Source organism: Melopsittacus undulatus, chromosome 3 (genome assembly GCF_012275295.1).
Source record: "Melopsittacus undulatus isolate bMelUnd1 chromosome 3, bMelUnd1.mat.Z, whole genome shotgun sequence".
Taxonomy (NCBI): Eukaryota; Metazoa; Chordata; class Aves; order Psittaciformes; family Psittaculidae; genus Melopsittacus; species Melopsittacus undulatus.
The window spans coordinates 80465429-80486026 of NC_047529.1; the positions used below are offsets into that span (position 1 = coordinate 80465429).

The 20598-nt window shown below is 39.2% G+C and overlaps 1 protein-coding gene across 2 annotated transcripts in view; it reads right to left on the bottom strand.

The window, feature by feature from the left end:
* Positions 1–267: 267 nt before the first annotated feature.
* Positions 268–20598, bottom strand: part of SASH1 (SAM and SH3 domain containing 1) — a 121236-nt gene continuing 100905 nt past the window's right edge. For both annotated transcript variants that reach the window (XM_034060509.1, XM_034060508.1), the window contains exons 13-20: positions 19188–19323; positions 18083–18252; positions 16777–16986; positions 15943–16093; positions 13183–13296; positions 5608–6737; positions 4898–5029; positions 268–4077 (exon numbers count right to left, since the gene is read on the bottom strand). In XM_034060509.1, coding sequence (XP_033916400.1) covers positions 3817–4077; positions 4898–5029; positions 5608–6737; positions 13183–13296; positions 15943–16093; positions 16777–16986; positions 18083–18252; positions 19188–19323 — 2304 coding nt within the window. In that variant the 3' untranslated portion in view covers positions 268–3816. The remainder of the gene's footprint in view (positions 4078–4897; positions 5030–5607; positions 6738–13182; positions 13297–15942; positions 16094–16776; positions 16987–18082; positions 18253–19187; positions 19324–20598) is intronic.

The following is a 20598-nucleotide window of genomic DNA, read 5'->3' on the forward strand; positions in this document are numbered from 1 at the left end:
TCCCATGCAATCACATTTTGAGGGCTGCTTCCAGTCCTGGATTAGCAGGGCTTTTAATATTGTTTGGTTGGTTGGTTGGGTTGGGTTTTTTAACCTTTTTCTCCTGCTGTAGATAAGTGTTGAGAGTGTTTCACAAGGTGAAGAAGTGGAGGCTTGGTAAGATGGAGGGAGAGGGCCTGGGATACAAGCAGAGAAATTAAACAGCTGGATACTGCTACCAGACCTGTAAATAGAAGACTTGTTAGCTAAATAAAAACAACCAAAAAAGAGAGAGACCAAGGAAATTTATTTACTTTTTATCTATGAACAGTATGACATATAATTATAGACAAATTTTGATACACAGGAAAACCCTTTTGTCAACCATTTTTTTTGCTAAATGAAACAGCACAATAATCTTTACACATTCATATTTTGTTTTTCCTTTTTTTTTTTCTTTACAATACACAGCTTTCTTGGGTTGAAGCAAACTGCAGGACATATTGAGTACTGGTATATTACAGCTACTTACATCATTTAAGAACAGCAAATGGAGAAAAATAAGTTATTTAAATATTGATTTCATATACAGAAAGTGCAACTTTGTTAGTTGTTACATAACTTGCTTGACAGTTTTGATTCCCCAGGGTGTCAATTAAAGATAAAAGTATCTTGGACCAAAAGTATTATTTATTCTAAAAATAATACAGTACAACTGCACAGCTGTGACTTGGTGAATCGACCACTATTGCTGCTCTTAGAGATGATGACCTCGTTTGAGTAATGCAATGTTTGATGCTTCCAATCATGCTCCCAGTTTGCATTTGAAGCCAGGTTCATAAGAGAACTCAGGGAACTACGGGTGTTGTTGCCACCCAGGTAGTAACAGAGGGTTATTGATGGAAGCTCATGGTTATGACAGCATCAGTAATAATCTGGGCTTGCTGCTTCTATTCTTAAATAGCTGTTTGAGTTACAAAGGTACAGTGGATAAATACTTAACATAATTAGCCTGAGCAGAGCAGATTAGGATTCCAGCAGCAGGTTTCCTTCGTGCTTCCCAAGAGGTTATAAGCAAACTTTTGCTTAGAGCACTGCATGGTTGCAAGATGTAAGAGGTTATGGCTCTCATACTGCACTGCCTCACCTGCTCAGGGAACACCACAGGTTCCCAAAACCATAGCAGGGAAGCTCAAACACTGAGAAGCTTAAGGCTTTTTAGATTAAAAAATCAACTAAAATTGTAAATCAAGTAAGACCACAGAGCACAGTCTTAAAAAGAAAAACAAAGCAACTATTAAAACTCACAAATCTCAGACTGCTCACTCTAGCCCTGAAGGGTGTGACTTGGTTTCCCTGGGCTATGTAATCATTTTAAAATTATGGATTTACAAAGAGTGTTTGGCACACAGGTTCGGTTTATTCCCATAATTGTCCTGCTATTAAGAGAGAGAAAGGTAATTAATATGAGAGAGGTTTATTATGCAACTTGCCTTCACTGCAATGCAAGGAAATTTGTTTCCTTTTTTATTGCATATAGCCATCTTGGACTTTTCCCTTGCTCCAGTGTAGCTGCTGTCTACTACTCAGTTCTGGCCCCTGCCAGCAATCTCGGGAAGTCTCAATACTCTTTCCATCTCCTGCTTACTAATAGTTGCCATGTAAGCCTCAGAAAGGAACAACAGACAAATCATCATTATTAAAATGACACTTCATTTTTTTTACATTTTTTTTCATTTTCTGGATTTTTACCAGCTGTGCAAAACATCTGTGCTGTGTCTTTCCTGATGCTGTCATATTAGAACACGCTGATCACCCACACACTTTGCTTGAGAACAAAAGCTTGAGTTTTCCTTGAGAATCACTTCAAGTTACATCAATGAATTAATTGCCTTCACATGATGGTGTGTGGTAGACAGTGGTGAAATACAAAAGGAGGCAAATAAACCTAACACCTACCAATCTGACCAGAAGACAAGTTACTTCATATCTGTATTAAAATGCATAGTTCATCTAACTTAAAATATGACCATGAAAGGACCATATGTAGTAACCACAGTTTTGAATTAATCAGTCTAAAAGAATTTTATCAGGAAAAGTGTCATTAGCTCAGTATGAGGCTGGGATAACTGAAGCACCAAATCATCAAGTTCCTTGTCTGGTTTTATACAGTAAGTTGATGTCAGAACCAATACTGAAAACAGCCACACTTCCTGACCTGTGCCCAGGTTTCTATACTCTCTCCCTTTAGTGGCCAGAGTAAGCTTGCTCTGTCCATCCATGGAACCTTTGTGCTACAAGAAGCTGAAAGACACACCATATATAGACCACAAAGAAAAAGCTAATTATGTGCTATTCATGCTAGTTTGTATTTGGTATAGAAAATGTGTACCCATATAGAAAAATAAAATCTGTCATTAGCCACATATGTGAATGGAACATTTTACATGGATTTAGGCAGAAAAATATCATTAGAACATGGAAAAATGGCTCACCACATACACCAGAACAATGCTTTCTTCCAGTGAGAGGTAACATTTTAACACAGTCGTGAGGGATGTCAACTGCTGTAAAATCACAGTGCAATTAATAAGACTATATATAGGGGGTTTTCATCTATGCAATGGAATTACTGGATCTGAGGATTTCTATGGGACACAATTTGCTTTTCTGATGCATTTTATCTCCCACATGTGAATTTTCATTTCAGAAACCCACTGTTAGGAATCGATATGGTCAGGATACCAAGTCAAAGCTGCAGCATAATGATTGACAATATAACACAGTACACAGAATATGATTAAAATGAAAAGCAGTTACATATATACAAGGCAGTTTATCTTGTAACAGTTTAGTAAGAACAGTAAATGCAGACTGTAGTGAACAAGAAGTTAGCCTGACAACTGAAACCTTGCATAACCCTGCATTTGTAAAAGCATCTCTACAACATAGAAGGTGTTATGATGAGGCATTTTATAGAAGCTGCGTTAGCTGGAAATCACCCTAAGTGCAGCTTAAGGGTGATGGGTTGAAACACGGCTTGGGAAACATGAATACAGGTAAGTGAACACTAGGTAACTGCTTGAAAGCTTATTTTAAGGCAAATAAAAAGCTGATTGCTATAAAGCAGTTATAAAAATGACCTCAGCTCTGTACAAATAAAAAGAAGCATTCTGACTCTCCGCAGGTTAGTTGCAGCAGAGTGACAGAGATGGACCACACTGAAAACTAGTTCCAGTCCATTAGCTTTGGCCTAGCTAAAGGCTTTGTGGCGTATTGGAACCTATACCAAGCAACAGCAAAGACGACCAGGGGGAGGTTGTGTTTAGCTCTATATTGTTAAAGTAAACAAAAGGCATTTGCCAAACAGCTTCTACTAGAATTTGCATCTTGGCTTGTACCTGGTCTTTAGGACTAACCCAAGGTACGTGGAACCTGGATGTATAGAAGCTCTCCAACCTAAGAAACTCTCCAGAGAAACAGGGCCTATTACTAGTATTACTTTCATAAACTTTAAGAAAAATGCGTGAGGGTCCCTTAACTCTGTGAAGCTGTCTGATTTTCAGGCCAACCCTGTGCACTTTATGAAATAAGAGTACTTTACAGGGGAGTGAGAGGGGAGGAAAGTACCACTTCTATGTTACCTGGTGGTTGCTTCTCTTCTCCTTCAGTTGTCAGAGACAGCAATAGAAACATTTCATATCTTTCGAAGAAGATACCTGCCTGTCCTTGGAAGCCACTTCCTCAATCCCTTTAGCTATGTGAAGTAATTAGAGCAATATTGGTGCAGGAAGAAGCAGTGGATTCTCAACCAGGCAATGCCACACAATGGAGCATTTAAATTGCCTCTGCATCAAGAGGTTTGAAGAGTCTTGCCGCTGCCAGAAGCTTACTTATATGCCTTTCCTCTGTGATGCCAGCTTCCTGAAGATAAGTTTGTGACAGAGAAGGCACTTTGCTCAGTGTGTTGAATCCTGCTTCTGTGAGCAGGCTGGAATACATAGGTAGACCAATGGAAATCAGCCAGTCAGATACAGAGGAGATAAGTCCTGGGGATACAGGTTTTCGGCAAATTTCAGTGAGCCCTCCACTTGGAATCTGGGCAGTAAAGAAAAACAAAAAAGAAAAGAACCCTTAATGTTAAACATAACTGTGTGCTTTACAGCAAGTCTGTTGTTTTTTTTCCCAAATTGGTAGAATTGCATTAGCAAACTTTTCAACTTGTCTCATATCACATTTGTCAGTATGAGACTGGTGTGGGTAGAAAGGCTAGGATCACTTGGCACAGAAACAACAGCAATGATTTTGGCAATGCAGGTGCAGCGGGCAGTATCCAGCTGCTTGGGCAACTGTCATGTGCCATTCTGAATTAGTTTGAGATCAGTAAAAAATAGCTAGTGACTTTTCAGGGTGATCCATTAATTTCTTGTTAAGGGAAAAGAATACCAATTTTGCCTGTTGCCACCTCAGACACTCCAAATTCTTTTAAAGAAAGCCATGAAAGCTCTTGACAGTCTTCCCCTCCTGCTTTTGCTAAGAAGTGGACAGTAACATAGCTTAAGAAACAAAAAGGAGTGGAAAACCTTTCAGAATTCAATACATAAGCATTTAATACATACCATCCTTAATGGGCAAATCTCTGTTAACCACTGCTTGTGGTTTACTTAGACTACTAAGACTATTATTCAGTCAGGAGAGAGGACTACCTGCTCTCCTTTCAACTATTAACTATTGCTGTTTGGGACAGGGGGAGGTACCTCCTGCCCCTGTAGTATCCCTATGTACATTATAGTACCTGCTGGGTGAACACAGGGAACACTTTTGTACCAGGACTTCAAAGGTATCTCCCTTTACCAGTAATCAATCCTTTTTAAAAGACTGCTTATAAATAAGAAACTGTGTTTATGGAAATACTCACTGCCATGCGATGCTGCTTTCTCAGCTGCTTTACCCGGATTTGGTCCATGTTTGTGGCAACATCCTTTTCAGGCTGATCTAAGTCTTCAGAGTACCTCTGTACCAAAGCCTCAGGAATGCCACAGCGACCATGCTGCATGTTCCCAGACAGACACAAAAGAGAGAGGATAGACAAAAGACGTGTATCAATACAGACCAATCAAGGCAAACATAAAGGGAAGTGCAGGATGGGAGCGAGAAGAAGCTCTCCTCAAGATTTCATGAAAACTGAAAAAGCAATCTCTAAAGGGAGAACTGGGCATTAGGACTCCTTCCTTCCTTCCTAAAAAGATGTCACAATCACTATGCTATGAATTCAGATTTTCTTGGAAGTATAAAATCTAATCATGTCTTCCTTTTTCAGTTCTACTTTCTCCCCACTGGCTGAGAAAGAGACATTTCCATGTGCAGTGCCACCAAAGTATTGGTGGCCTGAAAAGACAAAGGTTCAGAATCAGTTTGGGATTTCTCAGTATCCTTATAATACAAGAGTTACTTCAGGCATAAGGCTTGATAGTAAAGATGAACGTAGTTATAGAATGCCTAATGTCCCAATGATATATGCTTTGTCTTGGCTGGTTAGTCACAAGAATACAACAGATACAATAAATGAAAGACTAACCCCTGGAATGCTAGTAGAAGAAAAATGTGGAAGTTATGTCCTCCACTTACCTTGTCAGAGTACGGTTCTTCAGTAAGATCAATGTCTTCGGACTGCAACTTGTTTTCTATTACCATTTCCAGATCCATTCCCCTGCTACAAGAGGTTTTCCTCGCTGAAACAGGACCTAATTTTATCACATGCTGCTGAACACTAGCAGTCTCTGGGAGCTCGGACAGCCAGGGTGGAAGTGGGCTAGGAGGGGTACTGGGCTCCTGTTCAGAAGATGTCCTATGGGCAGGTACTGCGTGACTATCAATGGGAGTGGATGAGCTGTTTTTTTTTACTGGCAAACATGGTGCTTCTAGACTTGAATGGTTCCCACTTGGGGTTGTGGGAGGATGATATAATCCATTAGAAAGGCGTTCTCGGCATTTTTTGGCAGGGACGGGTGGCGGCTGAGAAGGATTTTTTGGTTGCATTCTTGCCTCATTTGTGCCTTTTTGCTCAGCTTCTAGACCTCCCTTGAGGACTGCAGCATAATCAGCCCGTGCAAGGTCATGCAAGCCTTTACTTTGTATTTCCAGAGGCGTCCTTGTAAGATGTGTCGCTAAGGCAGGCTGAGCTTCACAGTTTTTCAGAGGGAGTGGAACAGGCTTTCCACATGCAGTCTCCATTACAGAACAGTCCAGTTCCTTAGCTCTTCCCTTCTGAGAACTAGCAGCTCCTTTACTCTGCTTAGGCATCAAGTCATCTCTGATACAGTTGCCTCCACGAGACTGAGGTGGCAGGGCAGAGCCAGTTGCCTTTTTTGCTATATCCAGTGAATCCTGAGGAAAAGAACCTACTTCCTTGCTAGTGTCCTGTAGGTTAGTATTGGACTCTCCCTGGAGATCATCCAGTGAGTGAGATCTTGGCCATGTATCTACACCCTGGGGGCCATCCAGAGTTTCATAGCTCCGACAGACAGCAACCGGTAAACTCCGACGGTTCTTCTTCAGACCCGTAACAGCTGGAGGTTGGACAGAGCTCTTCAGAGCACGATGGCTCAGTCGGCTGCCTTTCTGCTCTTGCTGCAGAGTTTCTATTGACTTGGTCAGTGGAAGTGTAGGATAATTTGACAGCTGGTTTCTGCTGAAGTCCTTAAAGCTGTGCTCACTTGTTGATTTTGAGGGCAGAAGACAGGTCCTTCGAGTTTTGCCTAGAAGCAAGCAAATCACAATCCACCATTAAAAGTATGCATAATCTGCAGTGTAAATAACAGAACACTTCTAAATGCATTTGAAACAGAGTTATTTACTTGCTTTTTTATAACTCTAGATGTACAAGAAATCAGTGCCATTTTAAGCATATAAATTTGTGAGCTTCAGCTTTAATGAAGAACTGGTAAACATGACCATGCAAAGAAAATTCATTTAGACTACTTAATATCCTTCCTACTCCCCAGTTTGCAGGATTTGAGGTTTAACTCCACCTTTTTCAGTGTAGAAATATCCTACAGTTACAACTGATAGCTTATATCCATTACATGAACTCTTTTGTTCATGTAATGAACACAGAGAATGTAACTCAAAAGACCTACCTCTTTTTTCTACTTTTCTAATTTGTTTAGGATATGGGTAATTATGTTCACCTTCTAATGAGGTTTACTAGATTGCTCAAAAAAGCCTTTTTTAAAAAGAAAAGATCCAGTTTATTAATTTTAATTACCAAGTGTGCCAATAATGTTATTTCATCTTTTAAATGAGCAGCAAACTATTTGCAATGGAAAACCAGAGAACAGAGAAGTGTTAGAAGACTGGTTTTGCACCAGTCCCTTTGTGAAGTTACTTTTAGAGACAGCAGAGTTTTATTGAAAAAGGCCTTATACTAAGAGATGGAGAAGAGTTTCAAAAGGGAGTTTCAGGTGTGACTGATCTTAGTGTTATTCTTATGTCATAGTGTTTTATTGAAGTGGAAGGTCTTAAGAGATGTGGTGTTTTATTATAATCACTCAAGAGGAGATGACATGAATCAGTATGAACAACATGTTCTTCGTAAGCTTTATTTTGTATTTTTACAAGATAAGCATCACTGATTTTGAACAGTAAATTCCATCAAATCTGCTTGACAGAGAAATTCTGATCAAAGGGACAGAGCTCACTGGAGTATTCATTAGTAAGAAATACACGGCCATTTTTCAAATACTGCATAAATTATTTAATTTTCTTTTTAACAAGACAGAAGTAAATTTGTCTCAAAGCAGATGACCCCTCAGAATGACATCACATCCTGAACAGTTATTGCTTTAGGGTGACAGGAACACTTCCCCCCATGTACAATAAGCTTTCTAAAATCATAGAATCATAGAATGGTTTGGGTTGGAAAGGACCTTAAGATCATCAAGTTCCAACCCCCCTGCCATGGGCAGGGACACCTCACACTAAACTATGCCATCCAAGGCTCTGTCCAACCTGGCCTTGAACACCACCAGGAATGGAGCTTTAAATTTCTTTTTGCAATGGGGGAACAAAATAAAAATACACCAAACCCTCAATCCAACAGATTTGATTAAATGGTCTCAAAAGTCTGTAACAACAAGTAATCAACAGCTGCCAATTAAAACACCAGTTACTTTTGGAGATCTGAGTAATTTTGCTAACTTCATTGGAACAAAATTAATCTGGTGCACTTTTAAGCAATAGATGCTTTCTTCCCATACAGCTCACCTTCAAAGCTTTATCCTGAAAGAAGCTCAATGCTTAGGTTTTTAATAATATTCACTCCTCACTTTGAATATGAATGAAAGAATCTATTTAACACCAAAAAGAAATAGTGTGGTTTCTCACTTTCTCTTGCCTCTTTATCTGCTCAAGGAGTTTAAAAAACAAAGTATCCAGAAAACCAGTAAAGAAAATGGAGGTTACATTTAAAGAGAAATGGAAAATGTTCCCCTCAAAAAATACTGGTTGCATTTACTGGTATGCCAGCAAGGTCATTCCATCTAAAATCAAAGTGAGCCTGCAAGGATGATTGCCAGCACACAGGAACTCCTTTCTCAGAAGCTGTATGGTTCACAGTTCAACCCAAGCTAAATATTAACATTACCCCAAAATGCTAATAAAGACACATCACACATTAAGTTTGCTCCCTTGCTACTATGTTAAGTTCAGGTAGCTCAAAGAAGTAGCAGAAAGACTTCTCTGTCTGCACCTTTCCATGGTGTTAGGCCACCACTTTCTGAAAATAACCTACAGCCACATTAAAAAGACATGTTTAAAAAATGTTACATTCATTTTTTAGTGCCTTTAGGCACTACTGTCAACATATAATAAGCGTGGAAGAGTTCTCTTTTCATTATTCGTATTTGCTAGTACATGTCTGACAAGTGCAGTAATTCACTATATTGTCTGGGGCTTGCCGTCACAGCTCACATAGCAAAATTCATGAACCTTCTTTTCAATTTGAAACAAATACTTAGCAGCTATACTGGATTAGGAAAGCACACTCAGGAACCTCAGCACTGAAAGAAAAGTTCTGAGAAATGTTACTGCTGTGCAATGTAAGCTCTCACTGAAGCCACAAGGGTAGCTAGTAAACAACGTTCAGTTCCTTTAGAAATAGGATATGATTGTGTAAAGCAAGTAGACAGGGAATGGAAAAAAGAAGAGATGGAAAACAGAAAAACAAGGAAAAAAACCCATGGAGAAAAACAAGGAAAGAAAAATTTTGGGAAGTAAAGTGAAATCTTCTGTTAATTCTAGCCCTGTTTGGCATAAAAATACAAATGTAGAGAGAATGGGACGAAGTTCAAAACATTTTGTCTTGAAAGTGTATAACCCAATATGCAATCTTTAAGCTCTCTGCTTCAGAATGGTTTCAAAACAGTGCTAGGTTTAATGCTACTGTTTTGTACAAAGGATTTCAGAACATAATTTCTCTTACACAGGTTTAAATCAAGAGCAGTATCAGGAGTGCAGCTGTTTTCTAGCTATTCCTTCTCTCCTCTTCACTGCCAAGTGCACCTTCATTTTACTCCTGAGGCATTAAACAAAGAAGGTAGTATTTCCTGAAAACAGACTTTTAAATACGTTTTTAAGTTGTTTTCATAAAGTAGAGAGCTATATAAACAATGTCCACAAATTTAACATTCCCTCCCTCTCTCAGGGAAACAAAGAAGAAAAAGTCAACAAGAATTAATGTGTAAGCTAGTAAGGTTTAAAACCTTTTTAATGTTAGCATTTTTTTATAATAATTCATTCTTATAAATCCTTGGTCCAGATAAGCAGTCTAGTGCCTTTATTAGTGTTGTCAACTAGAGTAGCATCTTTGATTTAAATGTGTGCAGAATGACACAGGTGTAATGGTGAAAACTAAGGTAATAAAGGTGGTCTTTACCCAAAACAAATGGAAAACTTTTATTGTTTCTAGGTTCAGTTCAAGCTACAGGCATACATCAACTCTTTTGTTCAATGTCATGGTGCAGTTTTGTTAGACAAAGCACTGTCCACCTCTCATGATACTTCTTGTTATTAGAATGCAGAAAGGAACTTTCCTGTCATCATCTGCCTCAGAAGAAAGGAGAATAGCTTGGGGAGTATCTTCAGAGGTACACGAATGACAGATAAAAAATTTTAGTGTTTCTCTTAGTACCTTTTTTCTGTATGGGAGGCTGTCCTCTGAAATTCAAGTACTCCAAACCAGACACAGAATGTATTCAGTGGCCTGAATTAACATCATTTGGCATTGCTTTCTGTGGCTATATTTTGCATGCATTTCAAACAGTGCTGTTGATATAACAAAGATGATGGCACAGAAGACAACTGTAGTCTCATTGCATTTTTTTTAACTGATGACAAGCTAGCAGAAATGCACACTACATTAGGCAATGTGGCCACCTGTTCTGTTGCTTCCTTTTCTCACTAGTTAGCACTGAACACTTAAGTGCTTAGGATGCCTACTTGGCACTATGGAAATCTGGGCTTCAGTATCTGAACAAATCAGAGAGCACTCTTATCCCACCTGATAAAGCCATGGTTTGTCTGCTTCTTTAGCTCTGCGCATCGCATGCACAGTTCTTTACCCTTCACATCCTCTCTCTCCTTAAATAAGCTATACAACACAACAAGAAATGGTTCAAAGACACCAGGCATGATCAGGGACATGAATACCCTATAAGGAGTAAGAACTAGAAGGGTGCTGACATAGGAAGGAGTATGACAAAGGTCAATACAATAGTTAACCGGTCTAAACACTGTTAGGATGGAGGTTCTACAGAAGACTGGGGATGTTCATAAAATGTTTCAGGAAAATGGATGAATGCCAAGAAACAGTAGCCAGTTTTTTAAGTTCTTAAATTATTCATTCCCCAAGAGTACCCTGGGAAGCACCAAATATGCTTGCTCTACTCCTTTACTATTCTTTAGCTATCTGCTTTTGGCCAATCCTCTGAGAACTAGATTTGATATGATTTCCAAGTATGTTCCAGATAGACAACGCTTGCATGCAAAACAAGTACAATAACTGCACCGTTGTCAGAAGTCTAGAAGAGAGCTTGCTCTCTCTGCCTTGTTTCAAACCAAGGACTGGACTATATGGACTAATAGTCTGATCATGGCTGGTTGCTGTCTGCTCTTATTTTCTTTCTAACACTGAATACATCCCGAACTTTATATTCCTTGTTCTTCATAAGTTGGAATAAAATCACAATGCTGCTCTAAGTACATTGGGGTATACTTATGAGAATACCCAAATATTTCTGCAGTGGGACCCAGAGCAGTACCTATAAAAGATACACATGTGCCACTGCCATTGTACATAGCAAACTACACTCTAACCAAAATGGAAGAGCAACTCTGAAGTCTTAGAACTGATGCCAAATGGTGCAATATCAGCCCAAAACAAGACACTATACTAGATTATCAAAATACTATGTATAACCACTCCCCAGAAAATCTGAAGAACCATTTCTTCTCAGAATATATTTCCCCTTTATGAAGCACAGTTTATTATCGCAGCTCTGCTCATTATGATGTTTATACTAGACAAATAATTATCCTTATTTTAACGGATGAGAATCCAATGTATTTTGAAAACAATATGCATATAAACAACTATGGTCCATGAACTCTGCAAAGAAGGTGTAGCACATTTCAGATTAACCAGCCTTGACAAAATCTCTGAGTGAATCCCATACCAAATGTTCTTTTCATAATGGTTTTTCAAAACAAGCACTAAATGCATTTGTGAGCAAAATGATGCAGAAATGCAGCAAGCCATACATAAAGAGCAATATAAAAATTATCAGGGGTAGTTCACACTCTGCAAAACTCAGATAGAAATATTAGTTTAAATGTAAGTATCTAAGCAGAGAGGCAATGCCAATTGCTTTCTAAAGATTTTATTATATTGTTAAAAATGTACAGGCAGCAATTTAACTTCAGTGCTACAGCTATCATTATGATGGCACTTAAGAGAAAAAAAGGGAAGAAAATCGTCACATATGCCATGTATTTAGCCATGATTATATTTCAGCATGCCTACTGGATGGAGATTCATATTCCAGAAAAATATTCTCTCTGCTTTCAGGAATTTAGCATATTGTTGATTTCAGCATTCAGCCCCAAAGCAAATCCCAATTTTCTTCAATAAATGGTTATTTCTGAGTGGCAGACTGACAGAATATGCACATACTAAGAGAAGGACCTTTCGCTCATATTTTAAATGGGAAGAATGACCGCTACAAGGGGCGTACTGTATCTCTGTTTATTCTGTTCTTGGTTTCCTGTTTATGCTGGATGTTAGCTATGAAACCAGGCAGTCTGAGGCCAAGCCATGGCTCAACTGCTTGAAGTGATAATGCCAAGCTCAAACCAGTTTCATGTATTTTAATATTTCATTCCTAATGACAAGATTACACCATCCCTCAAGTAAAACAAGACACAACAGCACAACAAACTGATTTCTTCAGAACACAGCAACCTCTATTAACATCTGTTGTGGTAATTTTTCAGTGTATCACCTTTCACTGATGCAAGATAAGGCAATGGGAATTGATACCATAAGCATTTTTCCCCCATAGTTTATTTCCTTGCCAACTTCTCGATTAATTTAACTTGCTAGTGTTCATACACTGAAAAGTCCTAAATCTCTGCAGTTGGCTTCTGATCAGAGAAGGCAACATGCAACCTAAGCAAACAAAGATATGGCTTAAAACAGAGAACATTTTTTCTAAACATTTTTTGTACGGGTTTTGCAGAAATCCTAATCTTGGTGGAGTTTAGTGATTTCTTCATTACCAGCAGTCCCTTAGACATGGGCTGTTGGAGTGTAAGTAGTACAAGCCTCATGAGGCACAGCTGCATGACAATATGACAGGGATCGGAGAAGGCAAAGAATGGCAGTTAGAGTGCCTGTTGCTATATGATCACAGAAGAAAGATGATTTCTGTAATGTGATCTGATTCCTACCAATGCAAATAAATAAATTAGAAACAATAGCAATGAAAACCAATGGCTCAAGCCAAGAGGAAAAAAGGCAGTCAGAACAAAGAGGAAGGTCAAGTGTGAAGTAGCCTGTGTTAGCTTGGAACAGAAGCAGAAAGTATATGAAGATATCTAGTGAAAAAAGGCTGCAGGGATTACAAGGCTCATTGCTGTCACCATTACCATTCTCCAGGTTTTCATTGCTTTCGTAGCAGCCAGAATCCCGAGGAGAGCATCCGGTTAGGCCTTGGCCTTCAATGAGAAGTTTCTCCTGAGATCCTGACTGGTCGCTGTTACCTAGAGGATGTGAGAATACAGTGAAAAACAGGCAAACAGAAAATCTGGCTGAACTTTTCAACCTTCCATTTCCAACACCATTATCCTGTGTGTCCACAGAAGGGCAATGAAGCTGGTGATGGGTCTAGAGCACAAGTCTTAGGAGGAGGGAGCGGGGTTTGTTCAGCCTGGAGAAAAGGAGGCTCAGGAGAGCCTTACTGGTCTCTACAACTATCCGAAAGGAGGTTGTAGTGAGGTGGGTTTCAGTCTCTTCTCCCACGTAACAAGCAACAGGACAAGAAGAAATGGCCTCAGGCTGTGCCAGCGGGCACATGAGGGGATACTTATATTGGACATGAGGACAAATTTCTTCACTGAAATGACTGTCAAGCACTGAAACAGTCTGCCCAGGGAAGTGGTTGAGTCATCATCCCTGGAGACACTTAAAAGGTGTAGATATTGCTCAGGGACATGGCTTAGTGGTGGACATGGCAGTGCTAGGTTAACAGCTGACTTGATCTTAAAGGTCGTCTTCAACTTAAAAGATTCTATGATTTTATAATCTTCCCTGTTGTATTAATTGTAGCAGATCACTATTTTAGAAAAGAGGGAGCATTAGGAACAGCCATCACAAATGTTGGAAACATTCATCCTGTTTGGTGAAGAATTAAGCAACAGCCTCAGCATAAGTGTGAGGGAGCGGTGTGACACTCAACAAAAGCAGAATAGACTGCTTGTGCACCCTCGGCTGCCTTGGGGCCAACTACTGCAACTTAAAACTGTGGAAGTTTATTTAAAATGATGGAGTCAAAGTTCTAAAACTTAACCCCCCCAAAAACAAACAAACAAACAAAAAAACCCGAACCCAAACTCAATGCCCAAAACAAAGGGGAAAAAAAAAGGCACTGAAAAGAACCAAATCAAGTAAAAAAGAATAAAATCCTAACCCTGACCTACTTTCCAGAAGGGACCAAGAGGAAGGATCAGAGGTGGGTCTGACAAAGTTAGATGCTGTCCCCTAAGGGAGTGGGAAGGGACAAGGGAGAGATGAGTGTTATCGATTCCTTCCTTCCTTCCTTGGTCTGTGCAAAGAGTCAGCACTCACATGTGGCCTATCTAAGCTGCATTCCAGGAATTTACCCAGATGCAAGGATAGAGTTTATGCTGTGTTTTTCTTTTCCTGGAATAAAATGTCAAAAATGGCTACTCCAATTCTTATTCTCAGCATATAAAAGGTAATTATGGGGTGGAACTAAGTGTTGCCCTTCCCAGGTTACAGCTGTCCAGCCCTCACTTTTCTTTCTGCTCATCACCCTGACTTGGAGCTGGAATTTATACTTTCCAACCACCACATCACAAAGTTCTTAAAGTTTTCAAACCAAAACTGAAGTGCACTAAAAAAAAATATTACTTCAGGGAAGTGAGTATTCTAAGCAGGTCTGCAAATAATGAAGAGAAGCTCATATTAGGTAATGAAAAGCTACTCTGACGTAAGAATCTAAGTCTGCAACCGCAGTTTTATTGAGGGGTAGAGAAGGACAGAGAAAGTGTGGATGCCTCTTCAGGAAATGAACAAAAAAGCTATGTGTCAGTGAAAGCTCAGGCTACACAGCATTGTCTAGAGATACTAACCACACAACTCTCTGTAACAGAATTAAGCATTGCACTTAAGCACTTAATAAGCAGCTGTTTAAATTGCTGCTATGTCAGTTTAAGTTAAAACACAGGATTCTGCACAGAAGCACCTGAGAAAGTGCTAACACAATCAATTCCACTGATTCTGTTCAGTGTGATACTGAAGTTCTGCTGACACTTAGGTACAAAGGGGCAATTCAGTACTGTCTTTGGTTGCTGCAACTAGGTATTGAGTGCATCTAAATTCCTGTCTCAAGCTACACTTGTTTTTCAAATGAATCTACCATGACTCTATCATGACTACTGTGTGGATGGTACAGCCCCACTTTCTCCTGTGCAGCAAAGATGCCATCAAATTTGGCTGCCATGGCTTGCTCTGCTTTGCCTCATCTTTGCAACCGTTTGCTAGAGAACATCTGTACAATAGGCAGAACCGCACTTCTGCCCCTTAGGTAGTTAGGTCACTGTCTTCTGCTATTTGCACTTGACTTACATTTTGTCCCTTTACAAATTGCTGTGTTATTACGCATACAACCTGAAGCTACCTGTAGAATCCTGCAGTTCACAGTCCAAGAACCATATGTGTGTGCAGGTAAAATAAGAGAGTTTAATTCACATTTTTCATTCACATTATCCTTCTCCATGGCTCTCTGGGCTTAGATCTTTTTCTCACCCTTGACTATCTCATAAAGAAGTTTCTTTTTTTCCTATTCTCCATGCCTCAGCTTCTTATTTTGAGTAGGTTATCTCAGGATTTATTCCTGAATATCAGTATTCTAAAACATATGTGTTACTCATTTGATATCACATGAATAAGTTGGGTAGTAGGGCTTACATGAACAAAAGCATTCTGGCAGAACAAATACAAGTCTTAAGTCACTCTTCAAAAATCTACATACTGTTACACAGAATTACCCTGGAAATAACTAGATTAGGGAAAAAAAAGATCAAAAACCTGGAACCAGTTTTATGCTTTCAGAGGTTTACAAGGTTCTTGGCAGAGCTACTGAAAACTTCAAAAATCCCACGTACTATCATATTCCTGTAGCAGCTCCACTGCTGTGAGGAGAACGGCTCTGTGCTCGGGATCTCGGATATTCAGTTCATCCAAATCTTCTTCTTCTAAAAGCTTAAAGGTATCTAGATCTTCATAACCATTGAACAGAAAAGTGGGCATGTGCTCCTGCATAACAGGAAAAAAAGAAAGAAGAGCTGTAAGACAACATATTTACTCAACAAAGATACCAGAAGAGATATTCATAACCAACAGAAAAAGCAGTAGTTTAGCAAATACAAACCAATGCATAACAGTAAAATTATAGGATTATAGCTTGTATAAACACTGCTCAGAATTCAGGGAGGTAGCTCTGCCAGAACCAGAATGCTGCATATATTTTTGTATTTGGAAAGCACTGTATTGAGTGGCCTGGGTAGCGTGCTATTCAGACACACAATATGGCACAGCTTTGTATGAACGAGAAGTACAAAGGGTGAATGACAGCCACACTTGTTTATCCTTTGCTCTTCTGAACAGAAACATGGAAAAAACGTTCCTCTTTAAAAAGATGGTCACTACTGCCATTTTACACTTTTTGCTTTCTTTTGAAGTGCGGCACCTAGTAGCCATAATATGCAAGGATTTACAGTCTGAGTGCATACAGCCTGCAGCACTTCATCAAGCCTGACAGGCAGTTCTGCCTGGCCTCAGCAATTTTCACTCTGCAGCTAGCACCCAGTTCTGCTAAGTGGTGTCATGATCTTTCAGATTATGAATCTGGTGTGCAGCAGCTTTCAAAACAGTAACTCCAAAGGTGAGGCCTCTTCCCACGAGTAAAACTGAAGAGTAAACAGAAAGAGAATTCAGACCTTTAAGTTGATGCGATCCAAGAGATCCTCAACTGACTTGGGCTGAGGCGGTCTGCTTTTCCGGCGTCTCCTGGTGGGCCGCTTCGGCTTCTCTTCCTCTTCATTTAATACGTCCACATAGATAAATTTGAAAGTGCCAACTTTGTTGTTCAACAGGCCCATCCAAGTGCCCATGGGGGGTTTGCTGATTATATCAATAATGTCACCTTTCTGCAGACCAAAGCAGTAAGAAAGCCATTTAGGCACAATCTCTGATGGGTATTCAAGCAAAAAAATCACTTTGTCTTATAATTTCATGTACACAGAATAGACAACACTCTATAGTTTTCAAAAGGTTAACCACAGCTCTTGTAAAAATACCTGATTATACTTGTTTTACAAATGGGTGAAAAAGGTATTGGAATGCCTAACACCACAGAGCAAGTCAACAAAAAAAGCTGGAATGGACCCCCACTGTCCTGATACACAAACCTGCTTATACCCCAGTCATGCATCACTGCTGTTTCGCACAAATGTCTCTAAGCTGTGCAATATCAGAAATGGTGCAAATAACATGCTCAGTGTATACAGACACAGCCTCACTTCAAATCTCCTGAGGAAGGGAGGTTTATGCAGAAGTAACTGTGCAACACTGCTCCTTTTCCTGAATTGCTCTTGAACATAACTAAGAAATGGACACACAAGTGTTTTTGTATCCTTATAAAGAAATTACCGTATGTACATTTAATAGGAATTACCTGCCCACAGAATTTTAAATAATGAATGTAAGGAGTCAGTTTGAATTGAATACAACACACCTAAAAATAAAAGCTGATATCCAGAAAAATTAAAGGAGGGTGACAACTCACAGTCAGCAAAGTAATTCAACATAAACTCAAAACAAGTTGTATTAACTGAAATGCCTTTAAGAGACACTATGCGCAGAAGCATCCACATTTCTTCAAGGATTCTGATTTTTTTTCCATTGATGGATTAATTCATTGTGGCAGACAAAGTATTTTTCCAATCTCAAAAAAAAAAAAGAAAAAAAAATCCTTGCAAGATGGAAATGAATTTTTGGCACATATTTGTTTTTCCAGAAACCAAAGACACAAGTGTCTTTCCCTTGATATGCAGAAATACTGATACTTACATTCATGACACTTTGCTGTAATTCAAGCAAATCTTAACTGTATCAGAATAACACAGGTTAAAAGGCTTCAAAAAACCACATGTAAACTCATTAAAAGAATTGCATAGTCTTGCAAAGAGCTCTTATTTTGCCAGAATAAATGCTTGACCCCTTCAAAAGAGATATGGCAGGTACCTTGAGCTTCAAAGAGTCTGTATCGTAAGGACTTGGAGTAAAATCAGTGTGAACCCTGGCTCTTCCACAAAAAGGTCCTCTGTAAGGAGGCTCTTCATCATCACCGTCTTCTGATTTCACGCTCTCCCTGTTGCTGGTTGAGGAATCTGTTGTGCTCACTGTCTGACCACCTGGTGAGAGACACAGTATCACTCTCTAATAAAGAATTCCTTTGTGAGGAAGGTTCAGAAAAGAAAACAGAAGCAAGACAGAAAATGTTTCTTCTTTCTACAAAACCTGGTAATCAAAGTTAAAAGTTCTTAAATGCTGCTATATAACTAACTCTCCCATCATGTGAATAATCTACTTTGCACTCCTGTTTTCCCAGATTCAGCTCCTCAATGTGTAACTAAGAAGCTGTTTAACTGGTATCTCATCAAAGGTTGCCCACAGAAAAGCACAGTGGTGTGAGTAAAATAAGCTCTGAATATTCCACGAATTGCAGAATCCCCTCATTTCCAAAAAAATGCTTTCACGGCAACACTCTGTATCGATATTACAAAACAAAGAAAACCAACCAACCAACCAAAAAAAAGGCAGATGACTTTCAGAACACACTTCTATTTATTTAAAAATGGAGCTTTCTTTTCAGTCCCTCTCCCCCACCCCCTAATCCATTCTTGTTATCTATTGGTCAGTAACTCACAGCGAAGTAAGTTCATTTCATCTGTGTACTACTTAAGCTCTATTTTGCATAGAGACTGTCTTAGGCAGAGAGGTTTTAAATACTCATCTAACTAGTTAATGAGAGAACCTCAAAGTCCCTCTGGAGGAAGGATGGGAAGCCCATCAGGAGGCCCAGGAGAAATCTCATGTATAGAAAAGCCTGTTTACTAGTGGCCAAGGATTGTAATTCTCACTCCAATCATTTATATTATAACAGAGAACCCAAAACACCCATCCAGAAAGCAAGTGCTTACAGTTCTTTGTAAACCCTTAATGACTAACCCATCAGCCCTTCTAACATTTTAACCACTGCTTCAACTTTCTCTGATTCTGCTTATTGCAGAGATCTCTGCTTCTCGAAGCCACACAAATGGAGCAACACAATTACAAACGAACTTACTCATTGAGCTCTGACCACTTAAGGAGCTCCTCAGGCTCTCTACTGAGCCACCGGCTTTCAGCTTGGGTTTGTCCAGCGAGTCAGTGTCTGGAGGCGGTGACTGCGGAGAACCCGGCATCACCCCAGGGCTGGACTCCTGAAAGGGATTGAACCATTTTAGTTTGGTAAATGAACACAGGCACTGACAGGAGCTGCTAGTTTGTCTCCAAGGAAAGAGATTCTATTTTCTTGCTTTTTATCAGACCTTCTATGTTTATCTACTTATTTAGTACTCAGCTGTGGCAGAAACCCAACTTTATTATACATGACAGCAGACATAGGAGCAAACAGTACAGTCTGAAAAAGCTAGCACTATAAGTAGAAAGAAACATTAAGCACACTCCCAATACAAAGATTGTTAATGATATGGTATTTTTATCGGCAGTACTTGCAAAACAGCTAATGCCAAATTTATCTTTCTGAATAAAGACTTTATATAAAGATGAACACAAACAATTCAGACAGTGCAAGTGAGAAATGCATCAATGGACTTTTTTTTCAGTGAATTGTTATCTTTGCTCATTCACCTTGAAGACAAAAAAATGAATTAACCATAAAATGCAGCCTGTGTATAGTATAAATACTCATCAACATAAATGCCTAAACATATAAGGGTTTTGCTGCATGTGCAATAGGTGAGGCAATTTCTCTTTTCATTCATTCAAGCATTACAGGAAATCAAAGAGTCTTTCAAAAACTAAAATTCTGTCAGCCTCTGTGAAGCACAGTTAAAGCAAAGCAGTAGATTTTGTGGCCAAAATAAATTTTGCTTGGAATTTTTTCTGAATGTAGAAAGAGATACTGGCACATAGTTTGAGTCATGATGCCAGAAAGGTACAAATATTCTAAACCAACTGTGCCAAAAAGCTTGAAAACAAAAGAACTGTAGCTTGTGCACAAGAAGAGGTTTTGTGGGGATTTGTGGTCATAAAACTTTCAGATGGAAGCTATTATTTGCATGTTGCAGAATCATCAGGGAAAAAAGTCATCCCAGCATATGACTTCAGAGGTCAAGTCAATCTCAGAGAGAGCTACAGAACTGTATTGCTATCTCACTGTAAACCAATTTCTCAAGTGTCCTATTCTTAGGCAGTCTTTGCAGAGAGGCACTGCAAGGCCAGTCAGACACCAAAGCATCTTTTTATCAGTATCGAATCATGTTAGGCCTGAAAATGTTTTTATCTGTAAATTTATACTAAATAACAGTAACTGTAGCACTGTCCTGATTATGAATCAGTATGACAGTTCTACAGGAAAGAGATTCTAATGTTGTAGTGCATTGCATAAAACTGCCCACATTCCAGCCTGTCTCTGCTGTCTCCAGATTCTGCAGTTTGGGGGGTTATTTTTAATGTTACAAGCTGCTCCTTTT